This window comes from Scophthalmus maximus, chromosome 2 (assembly GCF_022379125.1).
Source record: "Scophthalmus maximus strain ysfricsl-2021 chromosome 2, ASM2237912v1, whole genome shotgun sequence".
Classification (NCBI taxonomy): domain Eukaryota; kingdom Metazoa; phylum Chordata; class Actinopteri; order Pleuronectiformes; family Scophthalmidae; genus Scophthalmus; species Scophthalmus maximus.
Window position 1 is genome coordinate 21,692,387 of NC_061516.1, and position 21,132 is coordinate 21,713,518.

At 41.0% G+C, this 21,132-nt stretch overlaps 1 protein-coding gene across 5 annotated transcripts in view; it reads right to left on the reverse strand.

Annotated features, from left to right (window-relative positions):
- rxfp2a (relaxin family peptide receptor 2a) overlaps nt 1-21,132 on the reverse strand; it is a 38,951-nt gene extending 17,819 nt beyond the window's left edge. For 2 of the 5 annotated variants that reach the window (XM_035624094.2, XM_035624097.2), the window contains exons 1-8: nt 20,055-20,388; nt 15,881-16,027; nt 10,990-11,073; nt 9,940-10,045; nt 4,996-5,067; nt 2,625-2,696; nt 2,121-2,192; nt 1,233-1,304 (exon numbers count right to left, since the gene is read on the reverse strand). In XM_035624094.2, the coding sequence (XP_035479987.2) occupies nt 1,233-1,304; nt 2,121-2,192; nt 2,625-2,696; nt 4,996-5,067; nt 9,940-10,045; nt 10,990-11,073; nt 15,881-16,027; nt 20,055-20,130 (701 nt within the window). In that variant the 5' untranslated portion in view covers nt 20,131-20,388. Of the gene's footprint in view, nt 1-1,232; nt 1,305-2,120; nt 2,193-2,624; nt 2,697-4,995; nt 5,068-9,939; nt 10,046-10,989; nt 11,074-13,148; nt 13,336-15,880; nt 16,028-20,054; nt 20,389-21,052 lie in introns of those variants that run through there. The other 3 variants (XM_035624093.2, XM_035624095.2, XM_035624098.2) reach the window with 3 other exon arrangements.

Genomic DNA, 21,132 nt, shown 5'->3' on the forward strand with positions numbered 1-21,132 from the left:
CATATGACTTCTACACATGATGGAGTTTAAAAGCAAGGACTATCTTACTTTTTTTCCCCCTCAAGATTTCTTCACCTGTGTGACTTCACCGAAACCTTTTAAGGCAAAGTAGTAAAACTTACATAAAGTCTCTATTTGCTTTTTGTTGATTTAGTTGGTGATTAATCAAAAAGATAGTAAGCACATCCCAGCTCCCAGTTTCGAGATCAAAAAACAAAATGCTGCCGGTCGCCAGGTAATAAGGAGCCGACACAGGGGAAAGTGAGATGAATGAAGAAACCTAAAGAGCAACATCTGGTCACTTGTCTAACAGTCACTTTCCAAAACAGGCACAGAGAGTGTGGGCACATCTACAGTGGCTTTCATCGTTCAATGAATCAACATTTTAAGGACGTGTTGAAATGAATACCGGTTGTGGACATAATTGAGAAAAGAGAACACACAAGATAATGAGTCAAGGGGAACGAAAAACGTAAACAAAGCCTGGGAGAATAATATCTCTGTCTTGCTGTTGTACAAAGAAAAATATTGAGCACTGAACCGAGCAAGGTCAGAGGACAGCAGGAGACAAATAGAGAATGACAAGTAAAGAGAGAGAAGGAAACGTGATGGGGTTCGTAAGGATGGAAACTGAACTTGGAAATAGATTTCTGAGAAAAAAGTACAAAGGGCACTAGGAGCCATCAAAGTGCATTATTTAGTGTAAATTAGACCAATTGTAATTCACATTCATCTCTAAAGATTTTTTTCATCCACATTTGTCACTTTTAATTGTGCTCTATAAATTTGACCTCCACTTAAAGGCTTACAAAATGAACAAAACCAAAGGGCCAGTGTAAAACTGACTCTGAAAATACTTTCATAATACAGAGACATGACTGAGCATGAAATAAGGTGTGAAATTTAGCAATACAAATTATTAACAGAGTACAATTAGAAAGAGATCCAACGCCCTCCTGATTTCCTCTGGAGGAAAAGAAAATATGAAAGGGAAAGAAAGGGTAAGGTGGCCTATCTAAAAAATGAACAGATGTGCCTTCATGGTCTGATGAAAATGTTAATTTTCCTTTATTAAGTACTAAGTAGACATTGGTGTGTAAATACACGAAGACACACAACTGACATCTCTTACATCTTCTTTTCAAAAGGATTTAGAAAATCGTTGATATGAGACATCAGTCAACAATAAAGAGAGATGATGATGATTATGAGGAAAAATATATTCTACTCACAGATACATAAGAGACTTGAGCCCAATGAATGAGTCCTGGGACAGTTCACTTAGTGGGTTGTGATCCAACATCCTGGCACAAAGGAATAAATACAATAATATTAAATAATGATGAGCCTATTAACGTTCTTGCCATCAAACCACCAATTCCACTCTCATGTCTGTATGAAGTTCCAAGCAATGGCAGGAGATCACCTTGTCTTAGCGTAACGACTGGAAAAAGTGAGAAAAAAACAACCAACCGAAAACTCCAAATCAGCATCTCTAAAGTCTACTAATGAGCAGATTTTAGGCTATCTTGTTTATCTAATCCAAACACAAACAGAAGTGGAAAGTTGACAAGATGTATTTTATGGGGCATTACGACCAACTGGGCAACTTTACTCCTCGTGGGTCTTTCTAAGATACTCAATACTATCTTTACATATGGTAAATCAATGAGATTCCACCACAGACCCAGAAATCAATGGTTTTTAACACTGTAATGTAGGTGATTTTAGTTCCTGGTGATTACTTCGTCTCTGACTGGGTGCCAATTCAATGTCACTATTGTGACAAGAATTTTGCGGGGCCTCAGAAAAATCATCCAGATCTGACCGACTGACTTATATAATGTACCATTTGCTCTTCTGTATGGCATAGGTGGGTTTTCCCTGTGGAGCCAAGGAGGCCAGCTGATGGTTGATTCATCCCATTGAATTGGAAGAAAGACCTAACCAAAGGCACGGTACGATACCCTGGTCTAAAAACAAAATCCACTTCCCATAAGCTCTTGACTTCATTAGATGAAAAAAAGATAATAGTACATTGACCTAAATGTGTGTGCGCGTGTGTGTGTGTGTGTGTGTGTGTGTGTGTGTGTGTGTGTGTGTGTGTGTGTGTTACTCACAGCCACTTTAACTTGTGGAGATCACTGAACACACCAGGACTGAGGGAGGATATCAAGTTCAGATTGAGAAACCTGATTCATGCACAAAAACATACCTACGGTTATTATGTTTTATATGGAACACGGTGGAGCTCCAATGGTTAGTTTCAGTAATCAATCACATGATGGTTGCGACTATTCTAATCATCAATCAATCATTTCAGTCATAGGTTTGGCAATAATGGTGAAGATAGTAAATTGATTGATGAAAAAAATAAAATAATAACCAGGTGATTTATTAGATAATTAAAAAGTTGGTTTGTTGCTTTGGTACACAATCACAGACAAGTACACCCTAAGATTGTCCCACTGTAGTTTAAACATAAATCTAGTAATTTGTAATTTGTAATTTGACACATTCACCAGAAAGACTGAAGAAACAGAGAGTGTCTTGACGGAAAATAATACCCACATAGTTGGTTCAGGAGAGATCAACATCATAGATGAAGTGAGCAGGGTACTTACAGCTTCCTTAAATTGTGCAGGCCCCTGAAGGCGTGATTGGATATGAACTGGAGGCTGTTGTTTTGCAGAAACCTGAGAGAAGAGAGAGAAAAGAAATGTTATCGTAATTGGGGGAAAATTATTGGGTAGTTCTTTGACCCGAAACTCATGAACAAAAACATCATTCACACACGCACACATGCACATGTTGACTTGAACATAATGTCAAAGTGATTAATACCCTGTTGTTATAGAGCAATATTATAATTATCATCTGGTGCACATTCATTCCCTTTTAGACAATGACAGGATAATACACTAATCAGCATATTCTCCGAAACAACACACAGAGGAAATCTGCAGGGAACAATCAGATGCTCAGATGCAAATTATGACAGGAAAAGGAAGAGGTCGCACCTTTAATCCGTGTTTAAAGTTTAGAAATGTGTAACTTTCTGTGAACTTCCAAAAAAAAAGATCAAAAAAATAATACAAATGCCGTCATTTATTTATGGACCTACAACGTTCACCGCTACAGTATATCTTGTTCAGGATCTTATAACCACTTGAAATAACCACCCTTTTTTTATTTTTATAAGCTTAAGATATCAGCCAAGATCACTTAAGTTCTTCAGAAGCACCAATCCCACTGTTTTACAAACACCTTAACGCTCAAACACACACTACGTTGTCTTGTGTATTTTAGCTCTGTTTGTCATATTTACATTTCTACTTTATTTTATGTGTACTTTTTTGCAAACTCACTTGCCTTAACTAGCTCCTTTAAGTATTTAATCAAACATCTTTGTCGTATCCTTTTAGCTTAGTTTTTGTCACAAAGATTTATGAGACTTTTCTCAATGCGTTTTCTATTCCAAAATGATGCAGAGGTTAAAAAAACAAGGTGCCAGAAATGATTAAGGGATAGTTATAAAACCACTAGAAATTGCATTAGCCAAGACGCACTGTGGCTTTTATGCAGTGATCATCATGATCACAATACACATTTATGGAATACAATCTTGAAGTGATTACATTTGACTGGTGCATAAACAGAAAAAAAAATTTGGTCAGAGAGATAAGTCAGAATGATCAGTGACTGTTCTGCTCTGGCTGCTTCACTATTGCAGCACTAATAAGGAGGTTTGGATGTAACTAAATTTAATCTAATAACACAAACACGGGAAAACTGTTTGTCTCTGTATTTTCAAAGGACAACAACAATTGTCTAACCGGTGGAAAGATTTGAGTCAGAATAACAGACATGACTCAGCAGGCTTGTAATTGAAGAGAGGGAACCGATAAAATCATTCAATTTGGAAAACGCGTTAGTGTTTATTTCAAATAAACAACGATAGCAGTAAAGCTGCATTATGTTTATGTGGCAGCACATTTAATGTGTCATTTTGGTTGTCATTTCAGAGATCTATTTCTCCATTAATAAAAACATTCGTTTAGTAATTTTGTGTGCGGCTCAGGTTGAAATGATGCAGAAAATTACTTGAAATCAATGGAGACCAACTGAATTAGTCTTAAAAGAAACAGTATTGGGATGCTTTCTAAGCCAAAACAGACAGTTCTGACTAAACTCAATGAATATTGGTACTTTTCGCCTCAATTATTATTTTTAATCTTTTTGTGATTTACGAAAAAATTATCATGTGTGTTTCAATATTAATTTTTTTACCTAATACCCTTGAGAGCAATGTGTGTGCTCTCTTGTCATCCTACACTCACCATGACCTATTCATTAGTCCTCTGGCTGGATCATTTACAGAGTATCTATGTATACTGTATGCACTCCTTCGCTACTTTATTATAAACACCACAATTTAATGCAATTCATTACAGCGACTTATGTTACATTTATGTTCGCACTGTTGTTGAGGTGTTAATTCAACTATAAGTTTATTAATGAGGATGTAATCAGTACTGATGTTTAGTGAACTAGATTGTTAAAAAATAAATTTAAAAAGTGTATTCACCTTAAAAAAATGAATCTGAAGTCATAAATAAACAACTCTCCATCTCATTAATACCTCTTTTGTTCTACAATTTTTTTCTTATATTTATCATTTTAGTCTCTCTATTTAGGGATTTGCTAAATAGTTGCACTGTTTGCTTACTCATTCATTCATGAGTTTCTTAACAACTGTGTCGCGGTTTCTTTAACACATTCTGAGGAAGATGCCAAAGTTACACACACACACACACACACACACACACACACTGAATGCAGAGACACATGAATGATGAGTAAACCAAGCACAAGTGTACACTACTGCCCTATTAGAGGACACTGAAACAGTAAATTCCAATAAAAACATGGAAAATCGTGGTAAAACGTGCATTGTGAGGGTGTGGAAAGAAACACAAGCACAATAATACTCACAGTCTCTGTAGGTCAGAGTATTCAGAGAAAACAAAATCTGACAACGCTCGGATCCGATTGCTCCTCAGCGACCTGTAACAGCATTATGGAAAAACACAACACATTAAGATCCAGACAGAGAGGAAGAGAAGAGTAAAAGTCTGCAGCATTATGTGCAAACTCCCCCCCGCCAAAAAAATAAATAAATCCAAAAGTCACTAAGACTCTTTAACTCCTGCTGCTGTAGTTGGAAATTGCTTTCAAAAAAGCTCTTGCTGCCAAATCTCCACAACAATAGAAGCGTCATCTGTCGGCACAGTAAAGGCTTGAAAAGTCCCCTGTGCTGGAATCTGGAAAGTTCACTAAAAGAACACCAGCATTGCAGGAACTTAAACACATACCACTTTCTCTCAGACACACACGCACACATGCACCAGTCTGGCACCAGACTCTGTTAAAAGAGCCCAAAAAACCTCCATTAAAATTCATGTTTATCACTTAGTGTGACTGTTACACCACAGCAAGGACAAAAAAAGAACAAAAACGCATGCATGCATTATACACGCACCCACACATCAACATCATAAGGGCTTCAATTAACAATATAACACGTTGGTAGCAAAATGTAAAACATCTTTCACTGCACAGTGGAGATAAAGAGAGCCACAAATCTCCAGGAACGGGTCAACAAGGACAACGAGAGGCTCCGTTCACCCATTCAAAATGTGATTCATACAGCACTTCCTCAAAGGAAAAACATTACAAAGCAATTCAGAAAAGATAAAACTGAACAAACAGAAAGAGAGGAGACAGTAGAACCACAGAAACACAGCGAGCAGAAACCAGACTTTCCTTTAAATCAAATTGAAATCTCGGGAGTGAGATTTTACACGTCACACCAATTAGATGTGACATGTACCGCGGGTGACATTTAGATGACAATATATCAAGAAATCCCCGTCTATTCCCATTATTCCATCACTTTGCTGATTATTTCCCCTTCGCTGGCAGCAGGCTTGACTGTTGACGTGACAAATTTGATTAGCATAACAAAGAGTTGGAGGGTACTTTCACTCTGGGTTGCGTTTAAACTGAAATAAAAGAACAGCTTTCACACAGTAGCTGTGTAGAAGGTGCTTCTACACAGAGAGACCGCAAACGGAGCCTTACTGATTACCAAGCCTAAAAGAAGAGATCATTAGGAGACAGAAAGCCCCAGGCAGAGAGGTACCTGATTGTGTTTCCACACAAAAAAAAAAACGATGTTTAAACAGAAGGTCAGATTGAGATGAGGCAAATGATGCAAGGGCCATTACCCAGATCCATTGAAAAGGTCACATACTATAACTAGAACTACCAACCAATTAGTGCATCCTTAAGTCCAAGTGGATTTTTGTTCCAGATATAATTACATTCCCTCCAGGCGTTCCTGAAATGTCACGTTCACAAGATTTGGACGGACGTGAGGTCACAGTGACCCTGGCCTTTGACCTTAAATTTGAAGAAATGATCCCAGGGCATTCCTTAAATATCACTTTCGTGAGAATGGGATGGATGGACGGACGGACGGACGGACGACCCCACCACACGACTCGTCCCGCCACAGCTGTCGTGTAACAACAGGAATTACTTTTTAGCGGTCATCATCAATCAGTGGTGTATGTGTTTTCGTCTAATCAAGGCTGGAAAAAGGCCTGAACATGTAAATACAGGTTTTCATGAAGGCCATTAATTAGAAAGCTTGAGGGAGATGAAATATCAACGCCTATGACCCAGACAAGTGTTAGGTTTTGGCAGTTTTGGAGTGGAGCTGAAATGACAACTGGATCCACCTTTGACATACTGTAAATCAACAATAATAGAGTCACGTCTACTGTCATCACTATCATCCACCAACACATTTAAAAACAGTTGACCTACTTGAAGGGACAACCCACTGACTTGAAGTTGAAGGACTTTTTAGACATAAATCTTGACATAAAAATTTGAAGGTGCGCAAAATTATAACAGGGAGAATGGCATGTCTGTCATTGCCACAGGGCTCCTGCTTGGTACCGCACCGGCTCTGGAGTACTGTACAGGACACTTGTGACATGCATTACGGCGTGCTTGTGGAGACGCGCTTATTGCGCTGGACCGGGTGGGTGCCGTCCTGAAATGGGTTGCCGGTTGATCCTTTCTCAGCCCGTCAACAAATGCTTGTGTGTACCGATTCTCAGACCGCAACTTGTATTCATGACAGTAAGTTACACCTCCCATCTGTAGGGGGACCCGGGGTGTAGCAGAGAGCACTTCTTGCATTGCTTTAAATAGTTAGCACGATATTCGTGTAGAAGTCTGCAACACAATAAAGTGCACAATAAGCGAAGGGTGGAATCTTGCTGTGTCGGGAGTCTCATTGTCAACTCTTGTGCGTAGGCTTTGAAAAATCACGTGGTTGCTCGTACGGCATCTCAAACTGTGCTCTGGCCTGTAGTGGATTTAGAGTCATATTTGAGTTTAAAATCAAAATGTAAGCCAGGCTTCTTAAAAGTCATCACAAACACCATGAGATTGGGCATTGAACACTAACTGAGAAAAAAAAATTAAGTATTTTTGTGGAGATAAAGACATGACAGCATGTCCGGATATTCATGCAGTCTCTTAACATGTACAAGGGTACATGAAGCCGAGTGACTGCCTGTACTCCCTATTCTGGGAAAGTACTATCACACTTTTTGACAGCACAGTTAGTGAATAACCTCTGGCAGAAAGCACAAAGCTAAACGCCTCGGAAAAAACTCCCCAAAGATCCTCGCGTTCGCTTAAGTCGCTAACAGCTTGTTGTGGTCGGCTCTGGGCTGCGAAACAAGGCCTGCCCACTTGTTAGCTGATTGTGTGCAATCAGGGATGAATCAATCACCACAGAGAGAAAAAGATACAAAATGAGGCTGAGGTAACAGGGCTACAGTCAAATGTGAATTCATGAATGACCACTTCACACACACACACACACACCAATCTACAACCATTCAAGAGAACAGGCTGGATTCAGCAAAATGAGTTTCAACCAGTTGAAAAAAAGAATCTCTAATCAACAAAATCATTCAAAATAAACAGGGTGTTTCAAGTGCTAACACGTAGAAGCTCATTAGGGCAATTTTCTATTGGTCCTCAAGCAACAGAGCAATCAATGGAGTGAGGCGTTTTACTGGGAGACAAGAAAAATGGAGGATTCAATTAAGCAATTGGGCCTCAAACTACAATGAGTCGTCAGATGCAGAGACGCTGAGACACTACAACTACCCATCGATCTCTGTAAGACTATGAGAAGGGAAAGATAATGGCTCGGAAATAAAACGGGAAACTCTCTCTATTTATTTGTTTGGGCTATTTGGCTGTGTTCATTCAACAGTAATGTCATTTAAAAGTGGTATCAATCCTTCAGGGATTCTTCCTCACTCAAACAGAAACACCAGAGACTGCTGCTGATGAATTGACACTCAGCTATACACCCAGTAAATAAAAAAAAAGGTAAATGAGACAATAAATGTATGAAACCACAGCCCTGAAAGCATCATATAACAAACGGGACAGGAGTAATGAAGATTACTGCTGGAATAGTGAAATCAGATTATGGCTAGTTTGGAAACTGGTGATCAAAATAGAGTAATGAGTGTTTGAGTTGATGAAATGAGAGTTTAAAAGAAGAGTTTGACAGTTTGCTTTCTTGCAGAGACCTCAGCATGCAAAATAAATTTCAATTGGATTAATGTAATTCTGGTTTATTTAACTATATTTATAGGGTTAGGCTCAAATTATACAATTTATGTTAAAATTACATTGGAGGTACATATTTGTATATGGATTTCATTTGACATTAAATCAATGTAGAAGAACCAAGTTTGCCTTCAAGGGAAATCACACTGGTTTATTATAATATAGCAAAGATTGTTTTTAAGAAAAAATGCCTTGGTTCCTTGAGATGTGATAGTTGATAATAATCAATTCCATTTCATCCTAAAATGATATCTAAATTATGATAATATAGAATGGAAATATCAAAAAAAAAAGGCTTTTTACAATTCCTTTCAATGGAGTAAAAAGAATAAATACTGCGGGAGAATAGTAGGTCTGGATGTGTCTAATGTATAAAGATCCAAGGTTATTAGAGAACCAGCAGATAAGCATTTAATCCAATACAGTTGAATTATTTCCTTTCATCATTCATTTGATTTTGACCTTCATGAGCCAAATCACCATGAAGCCAAAGTCTGTATCAGAAAGATCCAAAAACAACAGAATATTTAATAGCTGGGTGCTGGTCTTGTCTCTGAGGATTCCCCTGCTGGGGAAGTGGGCTCAGAGACAGGTGGGTTTCCATGGAGACATGAGCTGCGCCCCAATTCAGGGGTCCCCTGCTTTGTAGCCCTCATTTTATGACAGATTTCTACAGCAGTACCACACGGCTGTCGGCCTTTTCGAAGGCTCCTTTTAACGCGGCCGACAAAAGCCTCCTTCCGTTCTCGAGCAAAGAAGGACCCAATGTTTCAGGCTCTGCTGGTTCTTGGTCAGCCGTAAAGAATTAAGAAAATCAAATAACAGAATTTTCAGCAGCTACACAAACAAGACCAGGAATATGGTACAATAACGAAGAGGGGAGACGAGAAAGAAAGCTCAAAAAAGCAGAATGGGTGAAAGTGCTAAAAGGGCTGAGAGCAAAGAAATTTAAACATCCCCGTGATTTTCACAGCAGCCCTTGAAATTAGATTTTCTGAGCTTGTTCAAATCATTCCTGCGCTCAGCAAGAGCCGTTTGTCAGGAGATCTGCTGTTAATAACTCAAAACGAAAAGCATTTATTCACTACATATAATTGAGCAATTGATTTTCTCATGCTGGTGATTTCAGCTCGACTTATGTCTAAAAGGACTAGACATTTTCATCACTAGTTCTGAAAAGTCATGACAGTCAGAGGAAACACTCACAGCAAGGTCACATTTGGAGAGAAGGTAGGAACATCCTGCAGGTCGGCCTCCACACACTCAACATCTGTCTGTATGCAGTCACAACTCCCGGGATACTCCTGCAAATCTGCACACACGCACAAACAGACGAACACACGCGCACACACACAATTTGAATAGAGGATATGTTGATTCATGTTTAATACAGAGGCTTATTACAACATACGAGACTAAAAGAAGAATTATTTTCATTCAGATTAATTTGTTGAATGTAAAAATGCCAAATCAGAATTTCCAAGAGCTTAACATTTACAATTATCCTCGTTTTTGAGAAGCAGAAACCAGCAAAATGTATATTTGTTTCTCGGAAAATAACAAACATTTAATCCAAATTTCATGTGCCAGGTCAGTTTCAGTGTCATTATAACAATACGTGTTTCTGTCATGAATTATATTGTTAAAAGTCACAGCAGGCCTCTGATTCAGACACTGAATCACAGCAAAGCATATTAACATACACAAAAAATCCCAGTGAGTACGTCACAGTGTGTTGTTTTTTTAATTTGGGAAAAATAAAGCTGGTATCTGAGTTTACTTCCATCAGTATAGCAGAGTAGGGTAGAGTTTAGTTTAGTATTGTATAGTACAGTATTTTAAAGTACAGTAAACTACAGTACAGTTAACGTTTAGTAAAATATAATATAGTATGGTATAGTGCAGTTTAGTATAGATTGATTTAGTATTGCATTTTATAGTATAGTACAGTAAAATATAGTACTGTCACAGTATAGTAGAGTACAGTATATTATAGTTCAGTACAGTACACTACAGTACAGTTAAATATATTACAGTACAGTTTAGTATAGAATAGTACAGTAAACTACATTACAGTGCAGTATAAAATAGTACAGTAAAGTGCAGTAAACTATAGTACTGCCACAGTATATTAAACTACAGTATAGTATAGTATTACAAATTAGTCTGAATGGATAAATGGGAACACAAACAAAAGATAGACGTAAATACACACATTCAATCATATTGACATAAGATCTGCGAACACAGACTTACAACACTCATCCAGGAAGTCCTGGTTCACAGGAAGTGCATCCTGCAGTGTTGGACCAAACAAGTCCCCCCATCCAACGTTGTCCCCTGCAAGGACAGACGAGGTGCAATAGTTATCAGTCCGCCACAGATAAAACCGCGAGGGGGACAGTGCCGGATGGCGTTGATTCCACTGGAGCAACAACTGTAAGCACAGCACTAGACGAGATAAGGTTGATGAATCATCATCGCCGGCACAGAGGGATTCTCTTTTTTGTTGGACCACTGCATGAACTGAAAGGCTCTTCTTTGCACCACGAGTCACTGTGTCTAGATTTTAGACTGGGACCCTCAGAAGTCGACTTTTAATAAAGAAATGCAATGTGCTGCACAGCACACGCACCAGCAGCTCAAACTCAGCAGGGACTTGGTTCCATAGTAAATATTGCTGAACGCAGTCTGAACTAACTCTAATGTTAATAGGAGGAATTCTGTCAAACGCACATGTTGGCTGCAGGCTACTGGTTTATCGACTGCAGGACTTCATCAGCACACACATTTAAACGTACAAACCACCGTTAGGTCATAGTTAGCATTTCTTTTGTTTTACCTTTAATGCTTCAAACATGTCAACCTATCAATGACAATGGAAGCTCTGATCAGCTCTCGCTGTTGTCATAATCAATGACAGATATTGCAGCGGCGCCACAAGGCACAACCGACTGTCAGCCAACTGTTAAAAACATGCCGACACATTCTGCGTGCTCTCTCCAACCTCGGCTTCCAGTCGGCCGCAATTCAAAGCCTCCACGTAAGTGAGCGCAGTTAAGAAGCGGCTTTGAAGAGTCACTGGTGATGAGGAGCAGAAGTGATGGAGGGATAGTTTTGGTTTGCGTATGAGACTTATACCTTAACGGGGCAATATATCTCCAAGAAATGATTCTCACGAGAAGTGAGAAACGCGACGTTGGCATTAACTGTATGAGTTATCACCCAGCACCACCGTGGGCATCAGGATGTGCCGTCATATATATACTGAACTTCTACTCATACTCATGAATTGCATACACATTAATTGCCTTTGAATCCTGCCCTGACCCAGCAGCTTCGCCCTGGCCTTACATCTACAGCGTATTGTATCTGGCAGTGTCGTCTGAATGCCAGCTTTTGCGGAGCTGTACACACGCTGCCAACGCCTTTCATGCACTGTACGTTCACTGGCTCCAATTTGTGTCCCCGTTGTCACAAACAATCTTGTGTTTTCTGCAGCGCTCACGGCCCAAGACACAATCAGCAGAAATATTTTCTGTGCAGACACACGGTAGGAGTTTCTTTGAGCCAGTGACCACTGAAATGACATATTGGTTTAAACCATACAGAGTACACTCAGCTTTTGGGTGGGGGGCCGAGTGGCCGGGTTAAGGTTAGAGTTAGGCCGCTAGCCGAGTTCTACACACGCACACACACCTTTTTGTTGTGCGACGCCTCAATGCTTGGTGCAATCTTGATTAAACTCTCACTGACAGGGTTGCTCGCTCCAGTAGTGCATGACAGCACCTGGAAGATTGGACTGAACAAAACCGCATACGAAGGTGGAAATGCAGGCTGAGTCCGCTCCGAAACCTGCACCCACGGCTTAAATGTCAGACCTCAAACGACCGAGCTTGGCGGGAGAAGAAAAAACTGCAGTTCAGCAGGTGAAGCAGCTCTGCAGTTCCACAGATGACAGCGGTGACGACACAGGTAACAACTTGAAAGTCCCTGAGGTGTTTGCACATTACTGCGCGAACAATACGTCGACGGCTGATTTTATCGGCCTATTTACGTTTAAATTACTGGTATCTGTGTTTATAACTGCTGATAAACAAGAGAAAGTCAAAGACAAGGTGCCTGAACTCTTATATTACAACAGACTAATCCCTGTGAGTTCACAGTGTGTCAGAGGTCAGCTGACTCCTGGGCAGGTGCTCATTTCTGCGTGTGTTACATTACTGGAATGATAAACCATCCATGCCCCCTTCTCGTCCTTGCGTGTGAGCTGAATAGGTCTGACATCAGCTGCGTCAGGCTGTAGCCCGCTGACAAACTTAATTGTATCGGTGAAACAGTCAGTGAAGCTGTTTTTCAGCCACGGACTGTTGAATATGTTTTGGAAAAGTGAGCCCGGACGTTTTCCCACTTACACATGAAGAACGCAGCAGGAGGTTGTCCGTTCCCTCCAACAGGAAAATGTCCAGTACATTCTGTGGTGTCTGGCATGCAGGAGATGATTCCGCACAGTTTTTTGTTTTGTTTACAGTCATCAATACGCCCCGCTTACTCGCTGTGCCTTTTCAAAAGGTCCGGACTTCAGCGGATGACTGAAAGCAGCTTAAAAAAAGTTTGGGCAGGTAAATAAACAACGTTCCCATCATCGTCAGTGTAGTGCAGATGCTATAAAACACACACAAGCAGTTTACAGTCGTGTTTACAACATTCACACTGTAAACTCTGATGAAGATGTTCAGTGACGCAAACGACCAATGAAGACAAATGAGGTCTGGAGTTTTTCTTTTTTTTTTCCTCAAATCCTTATGATGTCATTGCTGCACAGCCTGGCAGTGAGGGATGGCAGGAGGATGGGAAAGGGGAGATGCAATAGTGTACATAATGGGGTTTCTGGTTGCTGGCACAACCTCAAACTGAGACCAGTTTGTGCTCCTTCTTGGAGAAAAAAAAATAGCCTTAACCCCGCAGAATATACAAAAAAATTTCGAAAATATAATATGAATTAAAAAAAAACCTTTTTGGATGTTTCACACTTTCTCTGACACAGCTGAACGCTGTGTTATTCGAAAAGAGACATAAAACAATATGAAGAGGTTTTTCCAACACTAGCATGGCAGACACACACAAGAGTGAATACCCAAGAGATGAGGAGCTTTGAAATGGAACAGTTCTCTGAAACTGGGAACCAGTAGATATAATCCGTCTTTTCTGAAATATTCAACCTCACTCATGAGTCCTCCATCTTTTTCCTGAGGTGGCTGCCTGCCCATGTTAGACTGTGTTTCTGTTTTCGGAGTCAGAAACGCTCCAGGACGTGTGCAGGCCTTGGTCTGCTGTTGTCCATAAAAGAACGGCTCTAAAACAAACTGTTTTATGCACGTGTCACATTAAATATAGCTTCACTTTCAAAAGCATGGTCGTATAAAAATGACTCTGTGCTCTGGCTGAAATGATTTAATTAAAATCTTTCATCGAACAACAACAACAAAAAAAAAAAAGACAAAATGGAGAAATGGAGAAACAATGCCGTAGTATGATGGGGTTATAGTTATAGCTTTTCATTGAACTGGCCCTTCTGATTAATGCTAAGCCCAGTGAAAGTCTAAAGGCTTTTCATTTCCTCCTGGATCTACCATGACACAAAGACCGCGGTGGCCACCTCCAGTGGAGCGTGCTGGTGTCTTTGATTAAGGAACAAGCATGTCATCCTCAATTCCTAATCTTGTTTGACATTGGGAGTTGTCATGGCTCAGAAGCCGGCGCACATATGAAATGTGTGATGCTAAAAGAAACTGACTGCATCTCTCGCTGCATCATGACATTTCCTGTTTTCCACATTCTGACAAGATACCTTCAGTGGTAGAAGATTTTCCTTTAAACAAACGGTCAGAATGGTAGAAGTTTATTGTACCGGCTGAAAGTTGTACTCCTGCTGCTGCCAGTGAAGGGCTCATCATTAATTTGCAGATGTTCCTCGGCGGACGGACGGAAGCTCAGGGACTGTAAAAAGGTCGTCAACATATTCTAAAGAGGTTGTAAGCACCCCTTGAGTTCATGACTCATGTCTTTGTCAAGGTTAAATTCACAACTCGATCCAAACGGTATGGCTTTCAGTCGCAGCAATTACACCCTCACGCCAAATTTTCTGCAAAGTCACTGCTGTGGGTCAAGTTTATTGGAAAAACTCATCCTCTCTTATTGCCAGACTCAGCCCTGTAAGGGACGTAACAATGACTTTGTTTGAAACTCTGCTTGGACTTTTTTTTTACTTTACTCTACTTATTTGACTCTAAAGTTTCTTACCTTGTGTGTCTTTTGCTTGTTTTACATCCTGTATTTGTCTGGCCTCGCACTTTAGTAATGTCTGCCATGCCCTAATGTGTTTCCCCTGTGCCCAGTTATCCACATCTCTCTCTCGTGTATTTAGTCTCTATGCTCCCCAGTCTATTTCTGTTCAGTCTGTTCGCTCAGTTTGGCTCGATCCAGATCACTTCTGTTTTGTTACCGCTTGTTCCACGGTGTTTCCGCTGCGTTCCCCTGAGTTTTGGATCCCTGGGTTTCTCTGCACCGACCAACCTGCAAATAGAGACTATAAGCCTGTCTGTTTGATGAATTACTCTTTTCTGCAATTTGGGTCCAGTCACTCCTCAACCTAACATTTATATATTTAATATAAATTTGAAAATGCTTCATTATATTTTAAAGCTTCAATTCTTCCCACGATCCTCTCACCGGAGTTCTTGCACAGGACAAGATCAACTCTCTGTGCTTTTCTCCTCCTGCTGATCACGTTTGATCACATACATTTGCTGAGAAGGACAGAGGACACGATGTTGGCGCACTTAGAGAAACTAAAAATGCCAAAAATTATATTTTTTATTTTTATCTTTAGCTTGTTAAATGAGGATTTCAAAATAATATTGACCGCTAGCTGGATGATGTCCCTGTTGGTTTTTTTGTCTTAAGTTTGTTTATTTATGCAATGATTGCAGCTCTTTAAGGGAAAAAGGAATGACAAATGAAATGATTAGGTTAAAGTAGAAATATATCTATCGCTCATTTCTCATGGCCACTGTTTCCAGGTCTCTGATGCCTTCATGGTTGTTTTCCACTACTGTCCCAGTGTACATACATACTGTATACTCACCACAGCGTCGCTCGTCGGCTCCGTTGGGACACTCTTTGTGTCCATTACACTGCAAAGCCTGAGGTAGGCACTCACTCAAGTTCCCACATGGGAACTGTCCAAGGAGGCATCTGGCATCTGCGTCCACCCTGCTGCTGGCCACCAGTGCTGAAAAAGAGAGATGGATGAGAAAGAGTCAGTAAACGGACGGAAGTTGTTGTTTTTACTGTTAGAAATATGAGAGAAAGGACGAGTCTCACTGATATTGTAAGTGAAAACAAGCAGATGTAATGAATATTTCAGGATTAAATAGACAGGTATATAAAATAATATTGAGACCTGTCGTTTTGGCAGGATATTTCAAGATATCAATTCTGTGACGGTCACTGAGCACGATATCAGCTGAATGAATTGGCATCAGCATATGAATTAAAGTACAAGTCTTTGGCAAACAGGCCGACCAGGCACAGGGGCCTCCGCATGAAGTTACTGTTAATATTTCATGAAAATCATGGAGCTCAATTGAAAGATGCAATATGGCCATAAAGAGATACAAATGATCCCAAGGAGAGGCAAAGGGACCAAAAAGAAACAGCAAAATAAAAAAGACACAAAAAGAAGAAAATTTACCACAAGCGAAAGTAAAACGACTGCACAAAGAGACATAAAATCATCAAAAAGATGTAAGAGAACCATAAAGACATGTAAAATATCAAAAGGGGAAATAAGCCAACAGCTCTTTCAGGATCGACGCCCTTTTTAACTTGTCTTTGCCCTGGGGCCCATTTTTCTCATAATCCGTGATTTTGATGCATGCAAAACTTGAGAAGTAGCGCGGCTGAGCAGAGAATACACGAATCTCACCAACCTTTGGTATTGAAAATGTGTCACAAAAGCTTTTGAGGTTAATCATTGATCACAGACTTATTTAGTCAGCGTTTTTTGGGGCTTGTAAAACAAGCCGGAAACAAATCCCCCTCTTTATTGGCTGCCAGCGAACGCAAAGACCCAACTCATAACTGCACAGGGCACATGCAGCATCCCTCTGATCCCTTGCTATTGACACCTATTAAAACACAGACCCTAAAAGCTGTTTGTTGTACTTCTTGTATGTATGTTTGAATATTTCACCAGTAATCAGCAAACAATGCTGTGTCATCAGTCCCTGGGTTATTTTTCTTTTTTCTAATGTCACAAACAAAAAAAGGCAACAAGGATAGTATGTTCATGAATGAGACATCTACTATATCGAATTCAAATTACAACTAAACTGCTCATTATTTTAATAATCACACGTCATTATTTAACGTTGTCGGATACAAGACAGTTGGTTTCCATCTTTGATTTGTAGGACTTTCTTTGTACAATATGACCTGAATGTTTCTCTGGCAAAAATATGACACTGAGGCAACGAGGGTACGGTCGAACGTGTTTGCAGTGACACGTTTTTGTTTTGCTTCGGCAAACTGGATCTTGACTATGAGGTTGGAGTGCTGAGGTTCAGTTTGACCGTCACACCTGGGACTGACCCAATACGGAATTCACTGAAAATCACTGCGCTGCAGCCCCGTGGTCAATGTTGGATTTTGTGATGGAGAGCAAATGGGTGGGGAACAGTCAGCTTGAGCCCCCCTGCTGAGTGGACAAAGGAAAAGCATACAGCACTTCCAGGGTCAAAATATGAATAGGCCTAAATAGACATAATGCTAAAGGTAACCTCAGTGAACATGACTCTTCAGCTACTTCTCCTGCATGCACTTTCCCTGTGGATGGCGCAGGCTGGGATCATGTGTGGTCTGACAATGACAGAGTGACAAGCCCCCCCCGTCCTGCAGCCTGCACAAAGCAAATCAACCGGTCTGTGAGTGAGTTACAAGCCACTTCCACGTGTGCTTCGCACTGCTTTCTTCCCATGGGTTTATCATAAACTGATATCATTTGTTACCGACTGTTTAAGTTGAGCGAAGAAAATGATAAAATGATGACAAATATTGGCACCGTCGTGATAAGAAAGCTTCTGCGTGCACAGAGACAATACCGCAAAAGATCATTTGAATGAGTCCAGCGGTCACTGAAGAGTCCTGCTGATTGAGTTGGACAGTCGTCAGGCTGTTCTCTGCCACTGTGTGTGGCGGGAAACCTTCACACACCTTCATACACGGAGACTGAAGCCAAGGACTGACGCAAACTGACATCATGCCAGCTCCTGTTGCCCCCCCCCCCGCCCCCAACCCCAGAGGGAAGGACGCTTACATCATATCCCAGATATGATTAATGTGCTTAAGTTAAGCACATTGAGTCTACGCTTGCTATATAAATAAACTTGACGTGACTCATTTACCAATATCCACATCATGAAAACCAGTTTTGCTTGTGAACTCAGTCGTTTTCTCTCCGAGTCCGGTGCTCCACTGCCAGGCTACTAATCTAATGTGAAAATGATGAAAAAGCTAACAGGTAACCAGTGTAAAGACTTGGGGAAACGCATAGTGTGTGCCCTCCCTTTGGTCGAAGTCAGAAGAACTCCGGATATAACTGAAGCTCATCTATAACAGTCAGCGGTTGACCTGAGGGTTTTTTTAGCCTGCTACTTATAAAGGTGTGCTCGGAGGGAGCAATGTCCCGGAACTCATAAATGTTCTTCAAATGAAAAAAATGCTGCATTGTTGACACTCCACACGCGGGCCTCTAAAATTTTCATCGGCGTCAAAAATCACTCCAAGGTTTTGTGCTGCTGTGCTCAGGGTGAGTCTAAGGGCTGCAACTAACTATGTGATTTCATTATCAAACTAATCGGTCGATTCTTTTCTCGATTAATCGATTTGCTGTCTGGTCCATTAAATGGTGAATAATGTCGATTGTGTGTTTCCAAAACCACAAGATGATGTTTTGTTTTGTTCACACACCAAAGCTATTTAGTTCACTGTCATAGAGGAGCAAAGAAACATGAAGATATTCACATTTAAGATTTCATAGAAATTACTAATCGATTAATCGATTACCTGACGCAGCCCCAGGTGAGTTCCAGTGTCTTTAGCGTTGAGTCCAGTTTCTCTCCCTCTCTGACCCTTTCAACCAACAATCACTGTTTCTGTTTTATCCTGGGGTTTGTTTTTTTTCATATATCCATCATTTAAATCGTGAATTAGATTACGAGCACTATATTTCAAAAGTTGAACTGAAGACTGAACTGGTTGTCTAGAGGGCCTCCGCCTCACTGCCATTGCTCCCCGAGGGGCAGCAACTGTCATGGTATTTGTAACTCCTTTGCTCCGTGAACAACGTTGATTAACTGGAAGAATTCCTCTCAGATTTCCTCTGTCACTCTGACTCGTTGTGGATCGCTTCCCAAATTCATTCAGAGGAACCGAGAGATTTGTTAAAAAAGCATGTGATATTTCACTAAACTGTGCAAAATCGATGAGAGGTGATTTGGTCTTTCTGCAACGTCTGCTTCTTTTTGCTTTGTCATCACCGTGTCACGGGTTATGACACAGAAAATCCCTGCGTCCTCCAGCCGATTTGAAAGGTGTGAACTGTAGCTGTGAATTTGACAAAAGCAGGAACAGGAGCAGAGTGTGGAACAGGCCGGGAGGTGGCAAATGCCCGAATAACATCACCTGGATCCATATCTTAAGCATTCTGTCTGAACGTATTTCGATTTTAAATCTTATCTAATCAGCTCATTTAAAATGGTCCAACACGAGCGAATTGAATTGATCTGAGGAGCGTCTCTCCATCCTCTCCACCGGCATCCGCACAGAGAGAAGACCGTTCCCCACAGACAGCCGACTTCTATCCAACTCAAATCACAGTAGTTCCCCTGTCTACGCGTTCAATATGAGGTCCTCAGAATCCCGCAGAGGGTTCAACTTGACTCATTGGCATTAATCAGAGAGAGTGACTACAATTCGGCACAACTGTCTCCATTCACAAATTTAAACTGACCAATTCACAGGAGCTCCAGTGAAAAAAAAACTTGAATCCATTTGCTCCAGCTTTGCAATACAGTGTGTGTGTGTGTGTGTGTGTGTGTGTGTGTGTGTGTGTGTGTGTGTGTGTGTGACCATCCCCTTCAGATAAACACTACGGAGAATTACAATAAGAGAAACGATCCCACACATTTGACAAATTTGAAGGAAAGTCCCCGTGAATGTTCAATCACACAATCTCCAACCCTCCGTGTTGTCTCTACCTTGGATCCCAGCCTGGGTCAGGTGGACGAGCAGCACGATGACGGCCACGTCCATCCGGAGCTTCCCTGCGCTCATGGCCGCTGCGTGTTGAAGAGCGCGTCGCCGGACCGACCCAGGGCGGGTTTCCTGCCCCCGCCTCCTCCGCGAAGGAAACCAGCGGCAAAACAATCGGGAGACGAGTGATCAGCAGCAGTCCGAGACGGGCCAGCGTGTCACGAGCATGGCCCCGCGGTTATAGAGACGCTGTGGGACACCGGGTGGATGTGCCGAGGTGGCACCGAGCCGGCGCGTAAAGACGGACACATGGTCTCTCCGCTCGGTTTCTGAGAAGGGTCCCCCAGCCCAGCCCCCCCTTCTCTCTCTCTCTCTCTCTCTCTCTCTCTCTCACACTCACACTCACACACACACTCTCTCACACTCTCTCACACACACGCACGCGCGCGCGCGCAACCTCTTCTTCACACTCTTTCTTAAAAATACATATTTTCATCCTCAGTCTCGTCTTTATATATATATATATATATATATATATATATATAAAGACGAGACTGAGGATATATATATATATATATATATATATATATATATAGGTTTTTGTTTTCACACAAACATCGTTTCTAAGGTCGTTTTGTGAAATAAGAGGATAAAAGCATGTAGGTCTATAATAAACTGCATCCACCCACCTACCTGCTGGATTTTTTTTTCTTTTCTTTGCCCAAATGAAAATAAGAACTTGGCTACGACAGATAACTTTTTTTTAAGTGAAGTTACGGGGCATGGAAGTATTTTCCTACTTGCATTAGAACATTCTAATCGCCACTGTGATTCAAGCCTGCGTGTGTTTATTAGGAAGCTACTTATCTTAGCATGAAGAGGGGGGGGGGGGGGGCAGTCAGTCCGGCGGCTCTGTCCATAGACAACAACAACAACAACAACACAGACAATGATAATAACTTGTGATGTAAAAGAAACAAGCTGTGGCCGAGAGGTAACCCACCGTGACGTCGCCCGTTGGTTTGAGGACTTCCGTTTTGAATCGTCGAGTTTAGCGCTTTTTGGCCAGCGCCATCTTGGTTG